Raw genomic sequence first — 17,237 nt, 5'->3', positions numbered from 1 at the left:
ACAAATCTACCCAGATGCTAAGGAAGTTGAGGTAGATTAAATCTGTTTCAGTATTTTAACTGTTTTATATTATGTAAACTGCTTTGAGGGTTGTTGTTTTTTTTTTTTTACAATCAAGCAGTGTATACATTTTATGAAATAAAGACATAATAGACACACACAAACCCTACAGCTCCAGTTAACACACACAGAAGTTTCCCACCACGTTCCCTCCCAATCCTCCTTCCCGGTCACAAAAATAATTGCAAATGATTAAATAAAAATCAATATTACAAAAATATACTCACACTCTCCGTCCATCGATCTCTCTTAAGAAACATGAATGAAAAAATAAGTTACTTAAACTTGCAACCACACCTTTCTATTTGCTAGCTACAAAGACTGACTGTGCGCTATTTGGAGGCGCGGCCTATAAGGAAACAATTCTGTGTATACTCAGGACAGATCATAAAACAGCCCTCCCTTATCTTGCAGAGTTGCTGGAGTTTTCTTATAACAAGAGGCAGGTGAAACCTGCACAACTGGGGCTGAAACTGTGGCAGTCTTGCTGATACTAAAACTTTCGCATAGCTTTTCTGCTCAGAAACCTAAGGGGTGGGGTATGCTCTTGACGATAGCTGTACTTTTGGATTAGGATTTGCTGAATGCTGCAGAGACTTGACTGACAGACATGTTTGTAGAGCGTTCTAATAGAAGCATAACATGTGTGTGGAACAGGAAAGAGTGTGTGGCTTTAAGATCCTAGGAGGAAAAAAACGAAACAAAACAAATTGCTTCACTTTCTCCTTGGGAGGACTGTGCACCAGTAGGCAGTGGAACAGCCTCCACTGCTATGGAGGCTTTCTAAAACTACAGTGGTACATCGGATTATATACGCTTCAGGTTACAGACTCTGCTAACCCAGAAATAGTACCTCAGGTTAAGAACTTTGCTTCAGGATGAGAACAGAAATCGTGTGGCAGCGGGAGGCCCCATTAGCTAAAGTGGTGCTTCAGGTTAAGAACAGTTTCAGGTTAAGAACGGACCTCTGGAACGAATTAAGTTCTTAACCTGAGGTGCCACTGTACTGAGTAAAATGACCCACCTGTATCTGTTCCTCTTGTGACATTCACCAGTACTTCCTGATTCTCCTAACTGCAAAATACAGTATGGAGCAAGTAGGCAAAAAATGAAGATGTGGCAGCCTCCCAGGAAACGTTACCAGAGAAAATAATAAAGTGTCCCTTATGCAAGCACAAAACCAATGCATTACCTTGGTATGTTGGGATGGGGGGTGGTGGTGGTGTTTTTCTAGGTACACAAACATCCATATCTAGGATGCTGTTGTAACATCAACAAGGGGGGACGACACATGGAAAATGCACAGTGCACAGCACATATATTATGTTCAAAACTTCAGTGATAGTGGAAAGAGACAGACAGAGAAGAAGACTTAAAATTGCCAGTGGGATTTTTCAGTATTTTATGTTGGACCTACAAAGCCTTATGAAATGGCGTGGTAGTGTGGCTTGCAAAGCTGCACTTAATATTAATGTTAAAATTTCAAAGACCTTTTGAAAATGCAATGCACTGGATCCTTTGTAGCTCCATTTTGTAATTCTGCAAAACACAGGAGACTCAAGCCACGTTTTTCTTGACTAGGTTCAGACTGGCTCAGAGCAGTTTCACATGTACATTCTGCTTGCCGAAAGTTCAATGGGTTTCGGTAGACATGATGCATCCCAGGAAGCACACAAGTGCATGCTCAAGTGTTGTCTGGCATTACAAGGAGCCTCATCTGTAGTAGCAGTGTTTGTCTAGGAATCCGGTCCACATTTCCACGGACAGCACAGGTAACATCCAGCTGCATAAACAAGACAGTTCTCAGAGTCGGCTCACACAACCCCACCACCCACATTTACTCAAACATTGGCCCCAGTGAGTTCAATGGCACCTACCATGCCCACCCTCACCTACCATCCAGTTCTAGAAGTTAGCCCCACCGAATTCAGTTTTCAGTGGGGTAGCCCTATGACTCCGCTACACAAAAAGCAACCACCACACGTGTCCTGGCACTTTAAAGTCCAACATGGTCTGCTGAGCTGAGGCAGAAGTTTTTGTTGACTACAATCTATCCATAGCTGTCAACCGTCCCGTATTTGGCGAGAAACTCCCTTATCCCAGCGCCATTTCCCGCTGCTGTCCTGGAATGATGATGTACCTTAAATTTCCCGGGTTTCTTTTTTTTTTTTTTTTAAATAATTTTTATTAACAGGCCAATCACATCACATTAATCAAATCACATTAGTTCCAAATTATACAGCCAAATTTTAATTTTTTTTGTTGAGGGTACCCATACATCAAGCTCGTCACGAGTCCAAAATTCCGGATAACTCCAGGCATCACATATTTTACTGCTTTAATTAGACAGTTCTATCCAGTTTGATCCGGATAGTCCTTTATTACCTTCTTTCTCATCTTGTTGTTATTATATATTCCTTTCTTTGTGATCTCTGATGGTTCTCACAAGCAGACTGAAAACTGGCGTCTCTGTGTGGGTTTTGTACTCTTCAAAAACTATCTCCCTCCGGGACAGCCTCTGTTCAACGCTTCCATAAACAAAGTTAACCTTTGGTCTGTCCTTTATTTTTCCACAGGCTAGCCAGATATATCAAACAATATATCAAACAGATAAGGGGGCTCTGTCAGGTCAAACTTGCATTCCAGCACTCCTTCTCTTTCGAATGATCCTGATTCTCCTCCCCCCTGTCCTTCTTTCTCCGGCAAGCCTGTCTTAGCGAGATGCCATTTTTTAACTGCGTGACATAAATTTCCCGGGTTTCATGCTCGCCCGGCTCGGGAGGGAAGCAGCAGCTCGGGGTCCTCTGCCTCGAGAGAGTGAGAGAGAGAGCACAAGTTTCCACGTCTCCGTCTCTCCCTTTCCCCCCTCAGGGGCGCATTGTGAGGAGACGGGCGGCGGCAGGCGGGCAGGCAGCCCCTCTCTTGCAAGACTTCCGCCAAGCTGCCAGGGGAAGCTGGAGGTGGCAGCAGCAGCAGCGGCCTGAGAGAGGAGGAAGAGGATGGGATGGGGAGGGACGCAGAAGAGCGGCGCTTCAGCGGCCATAGCGGCGCTGCAACCACCTCATGCCGGGCTCGCGGGTGGCGTGGGCGAGAGTCTCTCTCCCGCCCTCCCTCCTTCTCTCTCGGGCGGGGAAGGGCCGATGGAACTCCTCGCGCCAGGATGACAACAGCCCCAACGTGCTGCTTAGCATACCCTCCAACCAGTGCAGCATCTTAATGTAGTGATTTCCCCCTCTGCATCCCTTTCATAACTCTATTTTTATAAATCATTTATCCATCCATAGTTCAAATTTTTACTACAAGTTTTCTGTCAATCCTACTAATTTATGTAACTCTTTACAATAGCTTTTCAAATAAATTATAAACTTCCCCCATTCTTTATTAAAGAGGTCCTCTTCCTGGTTTCTAATTCTGCCTGTAAGCTTTGCCATCTCGACATCCTTCATCAGTTTTGTCTGCCACTCTTCTTTGGTCAGAGTTGTAGACCCTTAGGATTATCTAGTCCAACCCCCTGCAAAAAACAGTCAGTCGCAGCAAAAGCAGTATGGCTCCATGAGTGCCGGATTTCTGTATAAGCTAAGCAAAATCCCTTATTTTGGCTGCTGATCCCTTATTTTCGAGGCTGCTGGTCCCTTATTTTCAAATCTGTAAATTGACAGCTATGAATCTATCCCATCAGATTCTACGGGACGGGAGTGGAAGGGAAGTCACCGTTTCTGTTTGTTATTATGTAGTGTACCTATTTTGTTTTTTTATACTGTCATCCGCGCTGTGATCCTCGGGTGACGGGCGACATATACATTTAATAAATAAGTATTGAGCGTTAATCCTAATTTACAGTGGGGTGTGGGGTGTGTGTATGTGCGTGAGACAGAGAGAGAGAGAGACCCCCTGCGTTTTAAATCGTGCAGCCTCAAAGAGGGACGCTTCCTTCCTCAGATTTCCACTCTTAAATTCGCTTCCACACGGCGTGTAGTCGCGTGTTTGTTGACCGACAGATTAGAGGCATCTCCCCCCCCCCCCCGCCCGCTGTTTGCAATCCAGCCCCGAAGAAGCGATCACATGATTAGGATCGGCCCTCCTCTTCGCCCGCTCTCTCTCCCAAAGTAGCTCCTCTCCAGTTCACTCGCCGCTGACGAAGGAGCGCAGGCCAGCTACTTAGTCAGGAGGACGACCGGCGCTCGGAGATTGGCTGCAGCGGCTGCTGTTGCTGTTTCTGCGCGGCTTGGGCGCAAGTCCAGCCTCTCCTCCCCTTTCACTTTCCTTTAAGGGGGTTTCCTGCCCGGGCTTCTGCCTGCATCGCCGGTAAAACTCAACTGCAAGTATCTTTCGCGCGGCGAACAAATGCATGTTTGGGAGCTTGCAAAGCCGACCCAGCTCAGGGGGCGCCCGCCTGGGCTTGTGCTTCTGCCGCTTGGTGCTGGCGACAGCGTGCAGCGCCGATTCTGCTCTTTCTCGGAAGTAAGGCCCGCGAAGCGCAGAAGCTCTTCCCTCCCAATCCAGGCTCGGCATCAGACGGCCGGTCTAACCCGGCCACCCCCCACCCCCAGGGAACGCTTACTCGCAAGCAGGGCCCGCTGCAAGAGCACAGAGTTGTAGTAGCCTCGGAGTAAGGAAAACCCAGTGGATACCCCCCCTCCCCAGTTCCACACCATAGCGTGGAGCCGCCGAGTAACGGGCTGCAATCCCAAACCCGCCCACCTGGGAGTGGGGGGGGGAGGGGGGCGTTGAACTGAACAGGTCTTGCTTCCGAGCAGAGGCCAATTGCGCTGTGTGCTTAGGATCGCAGCCATGGATTTATTGGGGGGGGGGGGAGGTGCTGGACACCGACTTGTCATCGCCCTCTGCCTGACTCTGTCTAGCAGATTCGAAAGGACTCGTTCAACAACGGTTGTTTAAAATTGCTTTCTTTTGACCCCAAGTACTCAGAAAAAAATCTGTCAAAATCTTTCTACAATTTCTACTTTTAGTTTTTATTTATTGACTTGATTGAGGGGTGGGCAGCTGCCCCCCCCCCCCCCCGCAGCTATGCCCGTGCAGCCTGAGTCACAGCAAACCAAGTGGCTCATCTCCCAAACCCGGGAAGTTTCCATTTTGCGCCTCGGCGGATCCCGCTTCTTTGACGGGGGTTGACTTAACTCCGAAGTTTGCATTGCATTGCATTGGCAACCGTCGCTAAGGATGGGTGACGCGGGCTGAGGCGGCTGCCTTAGCTCAGAAGTTTGCGTAGAGTGGGAAGGAAAACCTTATTTTTTCCTCCTTTTTAAAACCCGGGCATTATGAGGAAGGGGTCAAGCGGCGAGCCCAGGGCGCTTGGGGTGGAGGGGCGAGTCATCTTTCAGGGGCGGTGTACTCCCTTCTGCTGGGAATCTACGGGGCGTGAGGAAGCGCAGCTGCTGCCTGCTCGGAAGAGGGCAGGAAATGGTCGCGGAATGCTATTCATTTCTACCCAGAGCAGCCGGATTTAACCACCACAGCCGCCAGAATAAGACAAGGAAACGTGACAGGGCCAGCTAGAACAAGGCAGCTGGCCTAGGATGGCAGCCAGGCTTTTCAAGCTTAGGCACCTTTCTCCCAAGAAGAAGCCCCACGCATACTGTGTGAATTGGGCCCTCTTGCAAAAAACAACAACAACAAAACAAAAACAAAAAACGGGAGCATTATATCACATGCACGTTGGTAACCGCTTGTGGGCCAAGCGGAGTTTCCCTCCACACCTCCAATATATCAGGGGCTACATGCAAATAACACTGTATGATGTCTGAGGCACAGGATGTCGACAGGTGACACTTTCCCCATAATTGCATTTCCCTACTGGCAAAGGTTTATTTAACCTATTGAACCTTTGACTGCTGTTAAAAGCGCAAGAGCCCCGGAGCCCCATAACGCCAACCCTAAGACGGTCAAGGAATGCAAGTTTCATGAGATATATAAACCAGATAGACAAACCTTTAATCGGTGGCAATGCTGCCAGAGTCAGTGCAAGAGTGGGTGTGGTATTTTAGATGGCAGTGGGGGTGGGGTAGGGGGTGGTCTGTGTCAAAAGAGACTTACGATCTACCGTAACCAAAAGGCAGGTGACCGTGTTTAGGAAAATCCAATATGGAATTGTTCAGAAGCATGCTTAGAACATTTATTGCAGGTATTTATTATTCATACCTCACAATATCTACAGTGATGTAGATATTCCGCCCTTTCCCCTTTCCTTTAGGAGCAAGAAAAGGAGCCTTTAACATGATTATGTTGATTTTAGTGATTGTACCACCAGCAGCAACTCACCACCAGAAATCCCCCTATTTTCTCTCCATGAGTGGGAAAGCAATGAATCACTCTCCCCTCCTCCCCATGTTGCTGCTAAAACCAATCTAACTGTCCCACAACTGCATTTTCATTAAACAACAACAACCCAACAGCAAGAGATTAGGTAACAACCTTTGATTACCCTGCAGGGTTGTCAAATGTTCTGTGCCCTTCCTCAGAACAACATTAGTAGAACAACGTGCCTCCGGTTGCGAACGGGATCTGTTCCGGAGGTCCAGCCATATCCTGAGGATTTTGCAACCAGAGGTGTCTGTTCTGTGTAGAGCGCTTCTGCGCATGCATGAGCTGTGAAACACTTCCAGGTTTGCCGCTTTCGCAACCTGAAGTTTACGTTACCCGAAGATAACGTACCCCAAGGTTCCACTGGATTCACATTCGCATTATCAGGGAATTTTTTAATGCTTCTGCAGATTAAAAAAATTTCAGATTAAAAAAAATTGCACAAAATTAAACCCTTATTAGGGATGCGGGTGGCGCTGCGGGTTAAAGCACAGAGCCTAGGACTTGCCGATCAGATGGTCAGCGGTTTCAATCCCCGCGACGGGGTGAGCTTCCGCTGCTCGGTCCCTGCTTCTGCCAACCTAGCAGTTCGGAAGCACGTCAAAGTGCAAGTAGATACCGTATTTTTCGCTCTACAAGACGCACCAGACCACAAGACGCAGCTAGTTTTTGGAGGAGGAAAACAAGAAAAAAAATATTCTGAATCTCAGAAGCCAGAACAGCAAGAGGGATTGCTGCGCAGCGAAAGCAGCGATCCCTCTTGCTGTTCTGGCTTCTGGGATAGCTGCACAGCCTGCATTCGCTCCATAAGATGCAAACACATTTCCCCTTACTTTTTAGGAGGGGAAAAGTGAGTCTTATAGAACAAAAAATACGGTAAATAGGTACCGCTCCGACAGGAAGGTAAACGGCATTTCCGTGTGCTGCTCTGGTTCGCCAGAAGCGGCTTAGTCATGCTGGCCACATGACCCGGAAGCTGTACGCCGGCTCCCTCAGCCAGTAAAACGAGATGAGCGCCGCAACCCCAGAGTCGGCCACGACTAGACCTAACGGTCAGGGGTCCCTTTACCTTTAAAACCTGTATTAGAAAGCACATGCACTTTTATCATTGCTGCTACCTTTTAATTTTGGGTGACTTTTGCCCAGTCATTGCTGCAGTACAATCTTGGATTTCTCTGTTATTTTACCTGAGCGACTATTGCTTTTCTACCAGGAAATCAAAAGAAACTAGCTTCAAAATGAACCAGGAAGTTGCTTCAAAATAAAGTAGGCAGGCCTTCTTTATTAGTGGAGTCTTGAGCAAAAATATAGACACGCCCCCCCCCCCCAAGGAAGTCTCAAAAACGACTCCAAAATGAATCAGAAAGTCCCTTCTCCTTTATCTGTAGGAGTGACTTCTTGGGTCATTTGAAAGCTTATTGATTTATTTAAAATACTGTTTAAAAGCTAGTGTGTGCGCGCATATATACCAATTGTTTTCAGAAGTTACCTTTTTAATGTATATGTCCTGCAGGCAGACTTAGATGGCAGGTTACATCTACAGCACTGTTCACATGATCAAAACGTTCGCACCCTGAAAAGTCCGCAGCTAGAGCAGTGCTTCTGCGCAAGCGCGAAGCGCGAGAGAGTGCTTCTGCGCGTGTGGCGAAACTCGGAAGTATACACATAATGGGAGCAGGCCTAAGCTGGAGCAGGACCGCAATGGTAAGTCCTGCCCTTGGACGTATGCGCATTCGTTTGCACATCTGCAGTGTGTGTACAGGTGTTTGATCATGCAGACAGTGCATGAGCACTGTTCATAGGATCAAACATATGTAGGGAGAGCAGGACTGAGGCTTGATCTTTCTAGGATTCTGAAGGATGTATATCAAGCACTCTCAAGCATGAACGAGACTGAATTTATAGAGACAGGCAGGGACCAAATATATTTAACAGGATCCCTGCTCTTTGTGTACTGTAGGTTGATTTTCTTAGACATTTTGACCACATTGCAGTTTTAACCTGTTTTTCATCAGAGGCTTTATTGATTGCAAACTGTTGTTTTGCATGAGGACAGAACATGTGTTCGGGCCTGCAAGAGAACTATGAGGCTGCCATGGTGCTGAGTGCTGTTGGAGACGCCTTGGGCTATTACAATCAAAAATGGGAGTTTGTGCGCAGTGGTGAGAAGATTCACAGCGAGTTGGCCAAAATGGGCGGCCTGAACAAGCTCAACGTGGCAGGCTGGAGGGTCAGCGACGACACTGTCATGCACTTGGCTACTGCTGAAGCCTTGGCAGCAGCTGGGGAAAACCCAGACTTAACCCACTTGTATAAACTCATTGCAACAAACTACAGAGATTGCATGGATGACATGGATGGACGAGCTCCAGGTAATCTTTCCTAAACTTTTAAACATATGAAAATAGAAGGCAGCAGTTTCTGGATCATGCATGTTCTATGTGTTCAGATTGGAACATGATGTTTCCCAAAGGCCTTATAGTCCTGCAGTACAGTGGTACCTTGGGTTAAGTACATAATTCGTTCCGGAGGTCTGTTCTTAACCTGAAACTGTTCTTTAACCTGAAGCACCACTTTAGCTAATGGGGCCTCCTGCTGCCGCCGCGCCACTGGAGCACGATTTCTGTTCTCATCCTGAAGCAAAGTTCTTAACCCGAGGTACTATTTCTGGGTTAGCGGAGTCTGTAACCTGAAGCGTCTGTAACCTGAAGCATATGTAACCCGAGGTACCACTGTACTATTAGAAAGGGTTCCTTTCACACCTCTGTCCAGTGGCCGCAGTCAACTTTTACGGCTCTCATTAATTTAATGCTCAGCTGTGTTTTCTAGTCAGATCTCATAAAAGCAGGCCTGCCAGAGGATGTTAGCATCTCTGACCACTGGCCATGCTGGTATGAAATCTAGAAGGCTGCAAGCTTCCCACCCTTGCATTATAAAGGGAGAGCAGCATGGGGATATAAAACAGGAGACATATAGCCCAGAATAATGGCTGTGATACCCTACCATCACTGTGCAAGGTAGGCTAGGTGGAGATACGATGGCATTTTAATATTTTGTATTTTATAGCCGTATTTTAATATTTTGTTGGAAGCTGCCCAGAGTGGCTGGGGAAACTCAGCCAGATGAGCGGGGTATAAATAAATTATTATTATTATTATTATTATTATTATTATTATTATTATTTCCAAATGAGCTTCAAATCTGTGCTGAGGTTTGAACCTGTGATTCCCATGGCTGTAGCCAAATCTCTCAATTTCTGGCTCACCTCATCTCATACTTTGATATCAATAGGAATGGACCTCAGTGCAATGAGCAACTTTCCCTCTGCTTCAGCTTTCCATCTTCAGGAGGACACTTTGCTCTTCCACTTAGAATACAAACATTGAGTGTGTTATCCTCCAGATGTTGGACTGCAGCTTCTATCAGCCGTGATCAGTATGACCAGTTTTCAGGGATTATGGGAATTGTAGTTCAAGAATATCTTTAAGGTTACAGATTCGTCCAGCCCTGATTTAAGAGTTAACATCCAGCCTTCCCACTAAATATACTCTGTTTAGAATCTAGTATATTTTAGTTCACTCCCATTCTGTGAAATGGATATCTCCTAATTCAGTAAACATGCTGGCTGCTACATATTGTCCGTTGTTGGCAAAAGGCCTATATATCTTCAGAAAGAACCACTTTGTTTCTTTGCAGTGAGAAGCATGGGCTCATCTGGGCCTTTCATTTCTAAGTATTTAGCTCCTGCCAGAGAGCTAGGAAACAAGAGTAGGGCTGCATGGCAGATTGGCATTTATTTGTTTGCTTTTTTCATTCCAAGATTGAGGAACCACTTTAAGGAAGAGGTGTGCTTCCTTTTTCTTCCATCTCTCTTCAGTTACTTTCCCCTCCTGTGATGATGATTACATGTGTGGCTGTGTTACATTTTCAGTGGCTGGAATGGGGAATTTGGGAAGTATTGATTGTATGCACTCCAGTCTGTGGATTCTGAGCTTTTCAACAACATAAGAGCCAAGTGTGCCAAAGATGATAAGCAGCTCAAAACGGGATTTGCATAGGACATCTGCTCATAAAAAAATAAGATGGCTGAATCTGTCTATGCAAAGTTGTACCATATGCTCTGCAAAAGGAATATTATGATGCACGAGGATGCTATGAACCCATCACAGGAGCCTGAAACACAATTCAGAGTTTGCCTTTTGACTGCATTTGGGTGATAGTCTCTCTTAGAAGCAATGAACTTTTCCTGAGTCCAGCTAGCTTAGAAGGAATCACTGGGCAAAGTGGGTTGCTTCTGCACTAGGTGTTTTTTGACAACTTCCACTCCTTCACTTCACGGAAAATCCTGGTGATGTTCCTGCTGAAATGTTGCATTCCAGCATTTCCCATTATGCTTTCTTTTAATGTCTGATTTGGGGTGTTTTTTCTGAGTTTCAGAGCACTTCTGGGCCTCTGGGGTTGCGTTTCTTCCCTTCCAGGTCTCTTCTGCTATTACATTGCTAGCTTGTGGTAGGCTTTTAAATGTATTTATTTATTGCCTACTTGCACTTGGGAAGCTGCCATCTAGCTTAGTCTTATCTACTTGACTAGCTGGTGATGGCTCTCCATGCTATTTCCCAGCATGCAAAGCATATGCTCCTCCACTGAACTGCAGTTCTTCCCCTGAAAACTTCCTGATTGCACCATAGCAAATAACGTCAGGAAAATGTTCACTGGTGTGATCATTGTAGCCCCAAACTGAGAGGGGTGGAGCTTCCTGCTACACTGAGCTGGGAAAGAGAATTGTGAAACTGTCAGATGATTTGCAAACCTGTTAGAGACTGATGAAATTCAGGGGATTCCCCACTGCCCCACCCCTGAAAATGCTTTGGGGGGGGGAATCCCCCTACCTGCACTGTCCCTGGGAAAGGCTTTCTCAGCAGGAAGACACTGCTGCTTTGCCAACCTCACCACAGCTTGATTTGACTGGAAGGCTCAATGAAGCATGGAATGCGCCAATGAACTTTTAAAAAACAACAAATACGTTTTATGTACTTGCGCTTCAGTGCAACAAGGCAGTTCTGGACATGGACACCCACACGCCCCACAGTGGTACCTGCAAGCTTAACTGTGACACTGCCCTTGTTAAGCCACATTACTATTGTCTTGGAAATTTCATGGTGTAACAAGGAGCACGCACAAAGGATAGAAAATACATCATATGAACCCTTAAATATATACAGTGAGAAAATGCATTTGAATGGGGGAATGAAAGAAACAAAATAGTTTGAGTGAAAGTGTCACCAAAGAGAACATTTGAGGCAACATAGAGTATAAGGCCAGGCACAGGCTATAAGTTGGGAAATCCCGTTCTAATTTTGGTGCTGTAATTAATTCACTTGATCTTAGCGTGAATATGGTGACGAAACTACTAGACTCCTGTTATTACTCAGCTGTACTTTCATTATTGAGCTGATGTGTGGAATCATGTTGATGACTTGACATTTATATAGCACTTTCCTTAAATATTTAGACTTCCAGAAAGTGGAAGCTGTGATGTTGCTTATGTAGCAGCATCAGTGTATCATGTTTGTATGCATGCATGCATGCATGCATGCATACTGTATTTGCATATTTTGGAACTAAAATCCAGACATCAGTTTCTTTGCCCTGCTGGTGGCACAGCTTAGTGCTGCAGAAGCAGCACATGTCCTCCACCAGAAAGGTAGCAATAGGTTCAGGTTTGTTTACCAGGCTGAGAATAGCCGGTCACTCAGACCTTGCTACCTGCGCGGGACCTTGTGTATCCTCCAATCTCTAGGCTAGCACAATCCACAAATATCTTATGGGACTGGGAACTGTGTGATAGCACTCCTGATAGCCTGAAATCCTTTTGGCAAGCACCTAAAATTGCAATGTCGAAGGCTGCCTGTCAAGACCATTGGTCCATGTTGCTTAGTACTGCCTACAACAGGAATAGCCAAAGTGGTGCTTTCTAGCTGCTCCCATCAGCTGCAGTCAGCATGGACACCTGTTGTCTAACAACAGCTGCAGGGCACCCACCCTGGCTATCCACCATTTCCACTGACTGACAGTTCTCCAGGGATTGGTGTTGGTGTTGTTCCCAGCCCTACCTGGAGATGGAAGGGATTGGACCTGGGCTCTTCTGCAGGCAAATATGTGCTCTGCCACTGATCTACGGTCTCTCTCCTGGACACGGGCAATAAAATGTGTCAACTGAAGTTGGTGGAGCAACCAAATGGGGACAATAAGATCATAGTTGTACAAGCAGTCACAGCTGATGATCAGAATTTGAATAATAGTTATATTACCAGGGTCTGTTGCCCCACTTGCCAACCCAACCTATCTGCCTTCCCCTTGCCCACCCACTCCTCCCTTTTGCCCTCAACTATCCCTTCACAGCTCACCCAAACCACCACTCCCTCCCCAACCCCCTTTAAAAGAGAGGGATAAGCGCTTTAGAGAACAATTGGCCAAACTACTTTCTGAAGCGCCTCTGCCCCTTAAAACAGCTTGCCTGGGCTGCCTGCCCTCCACACTGCTTGCCTGCTTGTCTACCTGTTGTTGTGCTGCAACTGCAGCATGACAACAGCTTTACATGTTTATGTACATAGGAAAAAGTCAGCAAGCTGACTTAGGCTGCAATCCTATGTATAATTACATAAGCTTACATATTTACATAAGCCTCATCCGTGGGGTATTGTAAGACTTAATTTCTGAGTACGCATATAAGGATCTGTTTTCCTTATGAACCATGGTATGCAAATGGAGCATAAGAAATGCTTTTAAGATTGTACAGCAGATGAAAAGATTGTCTATAGGTAGCTGGGAAGAATGTAGTTCACTTCATTTAGAGCTTGTGTGTGTTTAGATACGATGCTAATTTCCTAATGGTACATATTGAATATCCTAAATAACTGCAGGCCAATACATTAAAAAAAAATCCAACTTTAAAGCTGCGTCAGCTTTAAAGATGGGCATCTGGTATCTATGAACTCTTGGGTGATGCAATTCAAGAATGCTAAGAAGAGTTCTGTCTGATCAGAAGGGTTGATTTAAGAGTCTGTTCTGTGAACATGAGCTGATCTTGGGAGACACCCCAGCCAGTTTCACATGTCTGAGCTGTGGGAGTTTCCTAGTTATAACATGCTGTCACCATGCAATTCCCTCCTAGTATGGAGTAAGGGTACACTTGTCACCTCTTTTCCACTTTGCATTTGTTTTCTTGTAGATGGGCTGGGGAGAAAGGGGACATTATTTTTTGCTTGATAGCAATTTGGAAGAGGTCCTTGATTGAACTTTCCACCCCCCCCCCAATATTCATCATTGATTGGGATCTCTAGAGCCAGTGTGGTGTAGTGGTTAAGAGCGGTAGTCTCGTAATCTGGGGAACCGGGTTCGCGTCTCTGCTCCTCCACATGCAGCTGCTGGGTGACCTGGGTCAGTCACACTTCTCTGAAGTCTTTCAGCCCCACTCACCTCACAGAGTGTTTGTTGTGGGGGAGGAAGGGAAAGGAGAATGTTAACCGCTTTGAGACTCCTTAAAGGGAGTGAAAGGCGGGATATCAAATCCAAACTCTTCTCTTCTAGAGATTTATGGAATAAAAAACACCCCCTGCTCCTGCTCAGCTTAAAACGGAAGGGCCACCTTCTGCCAAACCCAAGATCTGTTTCAGGGGTAGCCAACAGGGTGCCCTCCTGATTACGTTAGACCACAACTCCCATCAGCCCCAGCCAGGATGACCTGTGGCCAGGAATAATGGGATCTGTAGTCCAACAACACCTGGAGGGTGCGGTATTGGCTGTGTCATAGGGAGGGTGACTCCCTGCTCTGGTAACTTTCAGACTGGATTGTTGCAGTGCTGGTGCTGCCTCGAGAAAGATTCAGAAACTTCGACTGGTCCAAAAAAGCAGCAACCAGATTACTGGCTGGGGTTCACATTTAGAACTCACTCTGGAACCTTATGAGAGATTACTAGTAATAAATATTATTAATAAGAAATAATGATAAAAAGCATTATTAATACATATAGTTGTTAGTGTTATTAAATCTTGTTATTCATAATGATAGTCCTATTAAAACCTCAGGAAATCAGTGCTTATTGATCGAAAGCATTGAAGTTGTTACCTGGTGCTTGTGCGTAGACCATACAGGTTGAGGATGCTTAACTGCAGGTCAGCCTGAGATGCAAATGAACAATCAGGGCAGATGTACAAGTTTCCCACCTTTCCCACCCTTCTTAGGTGATACCTGCATGGCATACGCCTTGAGATTGGATCCAGACAAGCCGGAGAGCTGGATACCCGACTTCTCTGAAACAGGAGGAGGGTGTGGTGCAGCCATGCGGTCAATGTGCATTGGACTGAGGTTTCGTCACCCAGAAGAGCTGGAAAACTTGATCGCAGTAAGCATAGAGAGCGGTCGGATGACTCACCACAACCCTACCGGCTACCTTGGATCCCTGGCTTCTGCTCTCTTCACTTCTTATGCCATAAATCGCAAGCCACTCCAGGAGTGGGGGAAAGGGCTCATGGAGGTGCTACCAATGGCAAAAGTCCATATCCAGAAGGCAGGTTCCTTTGTGGAGAAGAACTTGCAGCGCTGGTAAGTAATACACATTTTGGAAGTCGGAAGGTTCTAAAAGCCATCCGATAGATTGAAATAGTTACCGATATGATGTTGAGAAAGTATGAAGTGTACCTCCTCCTTGAAAAGTCCAGAGGGTGGCAACATAAGAATGGGCCTTCTCTGCAGTGACTCCCCATCTGTGGAATGCTCTCCCCAGGGAAGTTCACCTGGCGCCTTCATTATATATCTTTAGGTGCCAGGTGAAAATGTTCCTTTTTAACCAGGTCTTTGATCTAATTTGCATCCTATGCCCTTTAACATTTTGGGGTTTTTTTTTTGGGGGGGGGAGCTATTGGTTTGTTTTTATTTTGATTATGTATTTTGTGGTTTTATATTTTGATTTTATTCTGTGAACCACCCTGAGATCTCCGGGTATAGGATGGTATATAAAATCAAAAAATAATAGTAATGTTCCTTGTGCTGGTGACCAAGATAGAGGGGAAGGAAATGGATGCTGCTTATTATTCTGGAACAGGATTCCCCAAACCTGGGTTTCCAGCTGTTTTCAAACTACAATTCCCCTTATCCCTAGCTAGCAGGACCAGTGGTCAGGGATGATGGCAATTGTAGTCCAAAAACATATGGAGACCCAAGTATTTGAAACCCTGCTGTATAATATTGAAACATTGACCCTGAAGTACATATGTACTACAACAGAGAAAGCATTTCCTGATCTGCAGATGTCTCAAAATGTGCTGGATGTTAAGACTTTCTAAGTTTATACTGGGTTTATTTTTATATTCATACAAGGCATATACAAATACAGTCTTAATATGAAATCCTAGATATTTACATACCTTCCCATGGGTTTCTGTTTCTTAGGAACTACTTTGAAAGGCAATGGAAGAAGTACCTGGAAACTAGAGGCATTTCAGATGGGAAATCTCCTCCATCCTTCCCCGAAGTGTATGGTGTGAAAGAGAGAGATGAATTCTACACATCCTTGAGCTACTCTGGCTGGGGAGGTGCAAGTGGGCATGATGCTCCCATGATTGCTTATGACGCCATCCTTGGTGCTGGGAACTGGATTGAGTTGGCTCACAGGGGTTTCTTCCATGGTGGGGACAGTGACTCCACTGCGGTCATGGCTGCATGCTGGTGGGGGGCAATGCACGGCTTCAAAGGCATCAATGCGAATAACTATAAGGAAATTGAGTATAGAGACCGATTGGAGAAAGTAGCGAGGAAACTCTATCACCTGAGCTTGACTGCAGAGCAGTGAAGTCACACTTGCAGGGCAAGACATTCCCTGCAGAGATCTGGAAGTTGCTAACTAATAGCCTCTGGTGCTGTTCATTCTTGCCAAGCATATAGTGCAGTAAATCAAGAAATTTAAATATAGCAAAATAGAAGGCTTACTCTTATGAGCTCTTACTTGATGCATTAACACTGAGTGTAAAGTCTGCTTGGATGCAAATTATCAGTGAAATACTAGTGTAGGCCAATAAACTTGAGAAACCTATGAGACAGTGGTGTAAGTGTGAGAGGCACAACACAAAAGTTAGGTAGCGGGGGTGGGGGATATCACAGCAACTACTTGTGGGCATTATTTCTAAAATTTGTCATGAACAAAGATTTTGGTGGTGTTTTTGCAGGTCTTTGACTTTGAGAGTTTAGTATCAGAGACAACTTCTTTGCTGTCAAATTCTATACAGTGGTACCTCGGGTTACAGGCGCTTCAGGTTACAGACTCCGCTAACCCAGAAATAGTACCTCGGGTTAAGAACTTTGCTTCAGGATGAGAACAGAAATCGCGTGGCATGGCAGCAGCAGGAGGCCCCATTAGCTAAAGTGATACCTCAGGTTAAGAACAGTTTCAGGTTAAGAACGGACCTCCAGAATGAATTAAGTTCTTAACCTGAGGTACCACTGTACTTTGTAGGCTACAAATTTTTTCCTTAGGTCTTGATTGGGAGTGGAACATTTTCAGGATTGGGAATCTACAGGCACATCTTTTCCCAGTAATACAGGTATTATTTTGTGCCAGTTGTGTGCTAGACCCTACCAAAAAGTTGCCATAGTCACGATGTGTCTCTGTCTCTAAAGCTGGTATAAGGCTTTTCATTAAGGGTTGAGGCATCAAACTTCAAAGTGGAAACTGCCTTCTAAGTGATGGGTCGATAGATCTGATTAGCTAAGGCAGAGGTGGGGAACCTGTGGCCCTCCAAATGTTGCTGGACTCCAGCTCCCATCATCCTGGCCATTGGCTGTGCTGGCTGAGGCTGAT

At 45.7% G+C, this 17,237-nt stretch overlaps 2 protein-coding genes across 4 annotated transcripts in view; one reads left to right on the top strand and one right to left on the bottom strand.

Moving 5' to 3' along the window:
• CD80 (CD80 molecule) overlaps window positions 1-1,809 on the bottom strand; it is a 37,999-nt gene extending 36,190 nt beyond the window's left edge. The window contains exons 1-2 of one of the 2 annotated variants that reach the window (XM_079974857.1): window positions 1,551-1,809; window positions 288-741 (exon numbers count right to left, since the gene is read on the bottom strand). The gene's annotated coding sequence lies outside the window, so the exon portion shown is untranslated. Of the gene's footprint in view, window positions 1-287; window positions 1,137-1,550 lie in introns of those variants that run through there. The other variant, XM_079974856.1, reaches the window with a different exon arrangement.
• A 2,351-nt stretch (window positions 1,810-4,160) lies between these two features.
• ADPRH (ADP-ribosylarginine hydrolase) lies at window positions 4,161-16,472 on the top strand. 2 transcript variants are annotated; one of them, XM_079974846.1, is made up of 5 exons: window positions 4,243-4,365; window positions 7,895-8,085; window positions 8,438-8,753; window positions 14,626-14,986; window positions 15,833-16,472. In XM_079974846.1, exons 2-5 carry the CDS (start codon window positions 8,050-8,052, stop codon window positions 16,230-16,232), a joined length of 1,113 nt encoding a protein of 370 aa, XP_079830972.1. In that variant the 5' UTR covers window positions 4,243-4,365; window positions 7,895-8,049; the 3' UTR covers window positions 16,233-16,472. The 2 variants fall into 2 exon arrangements, with proteins under 2 accessions (XP_079830973.1, XP_079830972.1); XM_079974847.1 differs by lacking the exon at window positions 7,895-8,085 and having other exon boundaries at window positions 4,161-4,365.
• The last annotated feature ends 765 nt before the right edge of the window (window positions 16,473-17,237 follow it).

The sequence above is a fragment of the Podarcis cretensis genome (assembly GCF_951804945.1).
Source record: "Podarcis cretensis genome assembly, chromosome: 4".
Lineage (NCBI taxonomy): Eukaryota > Metazoa > Chordata > Lepidosauria > Squamata > Lacertidae > Podarcis > Podarcis cretensis.
This window is presented reverse-complemented; position numbering and strand designations above follow the sequence as displayed.

Coding starts and splice junctions, on each gene's coding strand:
- ADPRH (XM_079974846.1), top strand. CDS start 8,050: ATGGGAGCAGGCCTAAGCTGGAGCAGGACCGCAATG. Junction 8,754..14,625: donor CATGGATGGACGAGCTCCAG/GTAATCTTTCCT, acceptor CACCCTTCTTAG/GTGATACCTGCATGGCATAC. Junction 14,987..15,832: donor GAGAAGAACTTGCAGCGCTG/GTAAGTAATACA, acceptor TCTGTTTCTTAG/GAACTACTTTGAAAGGCAAT.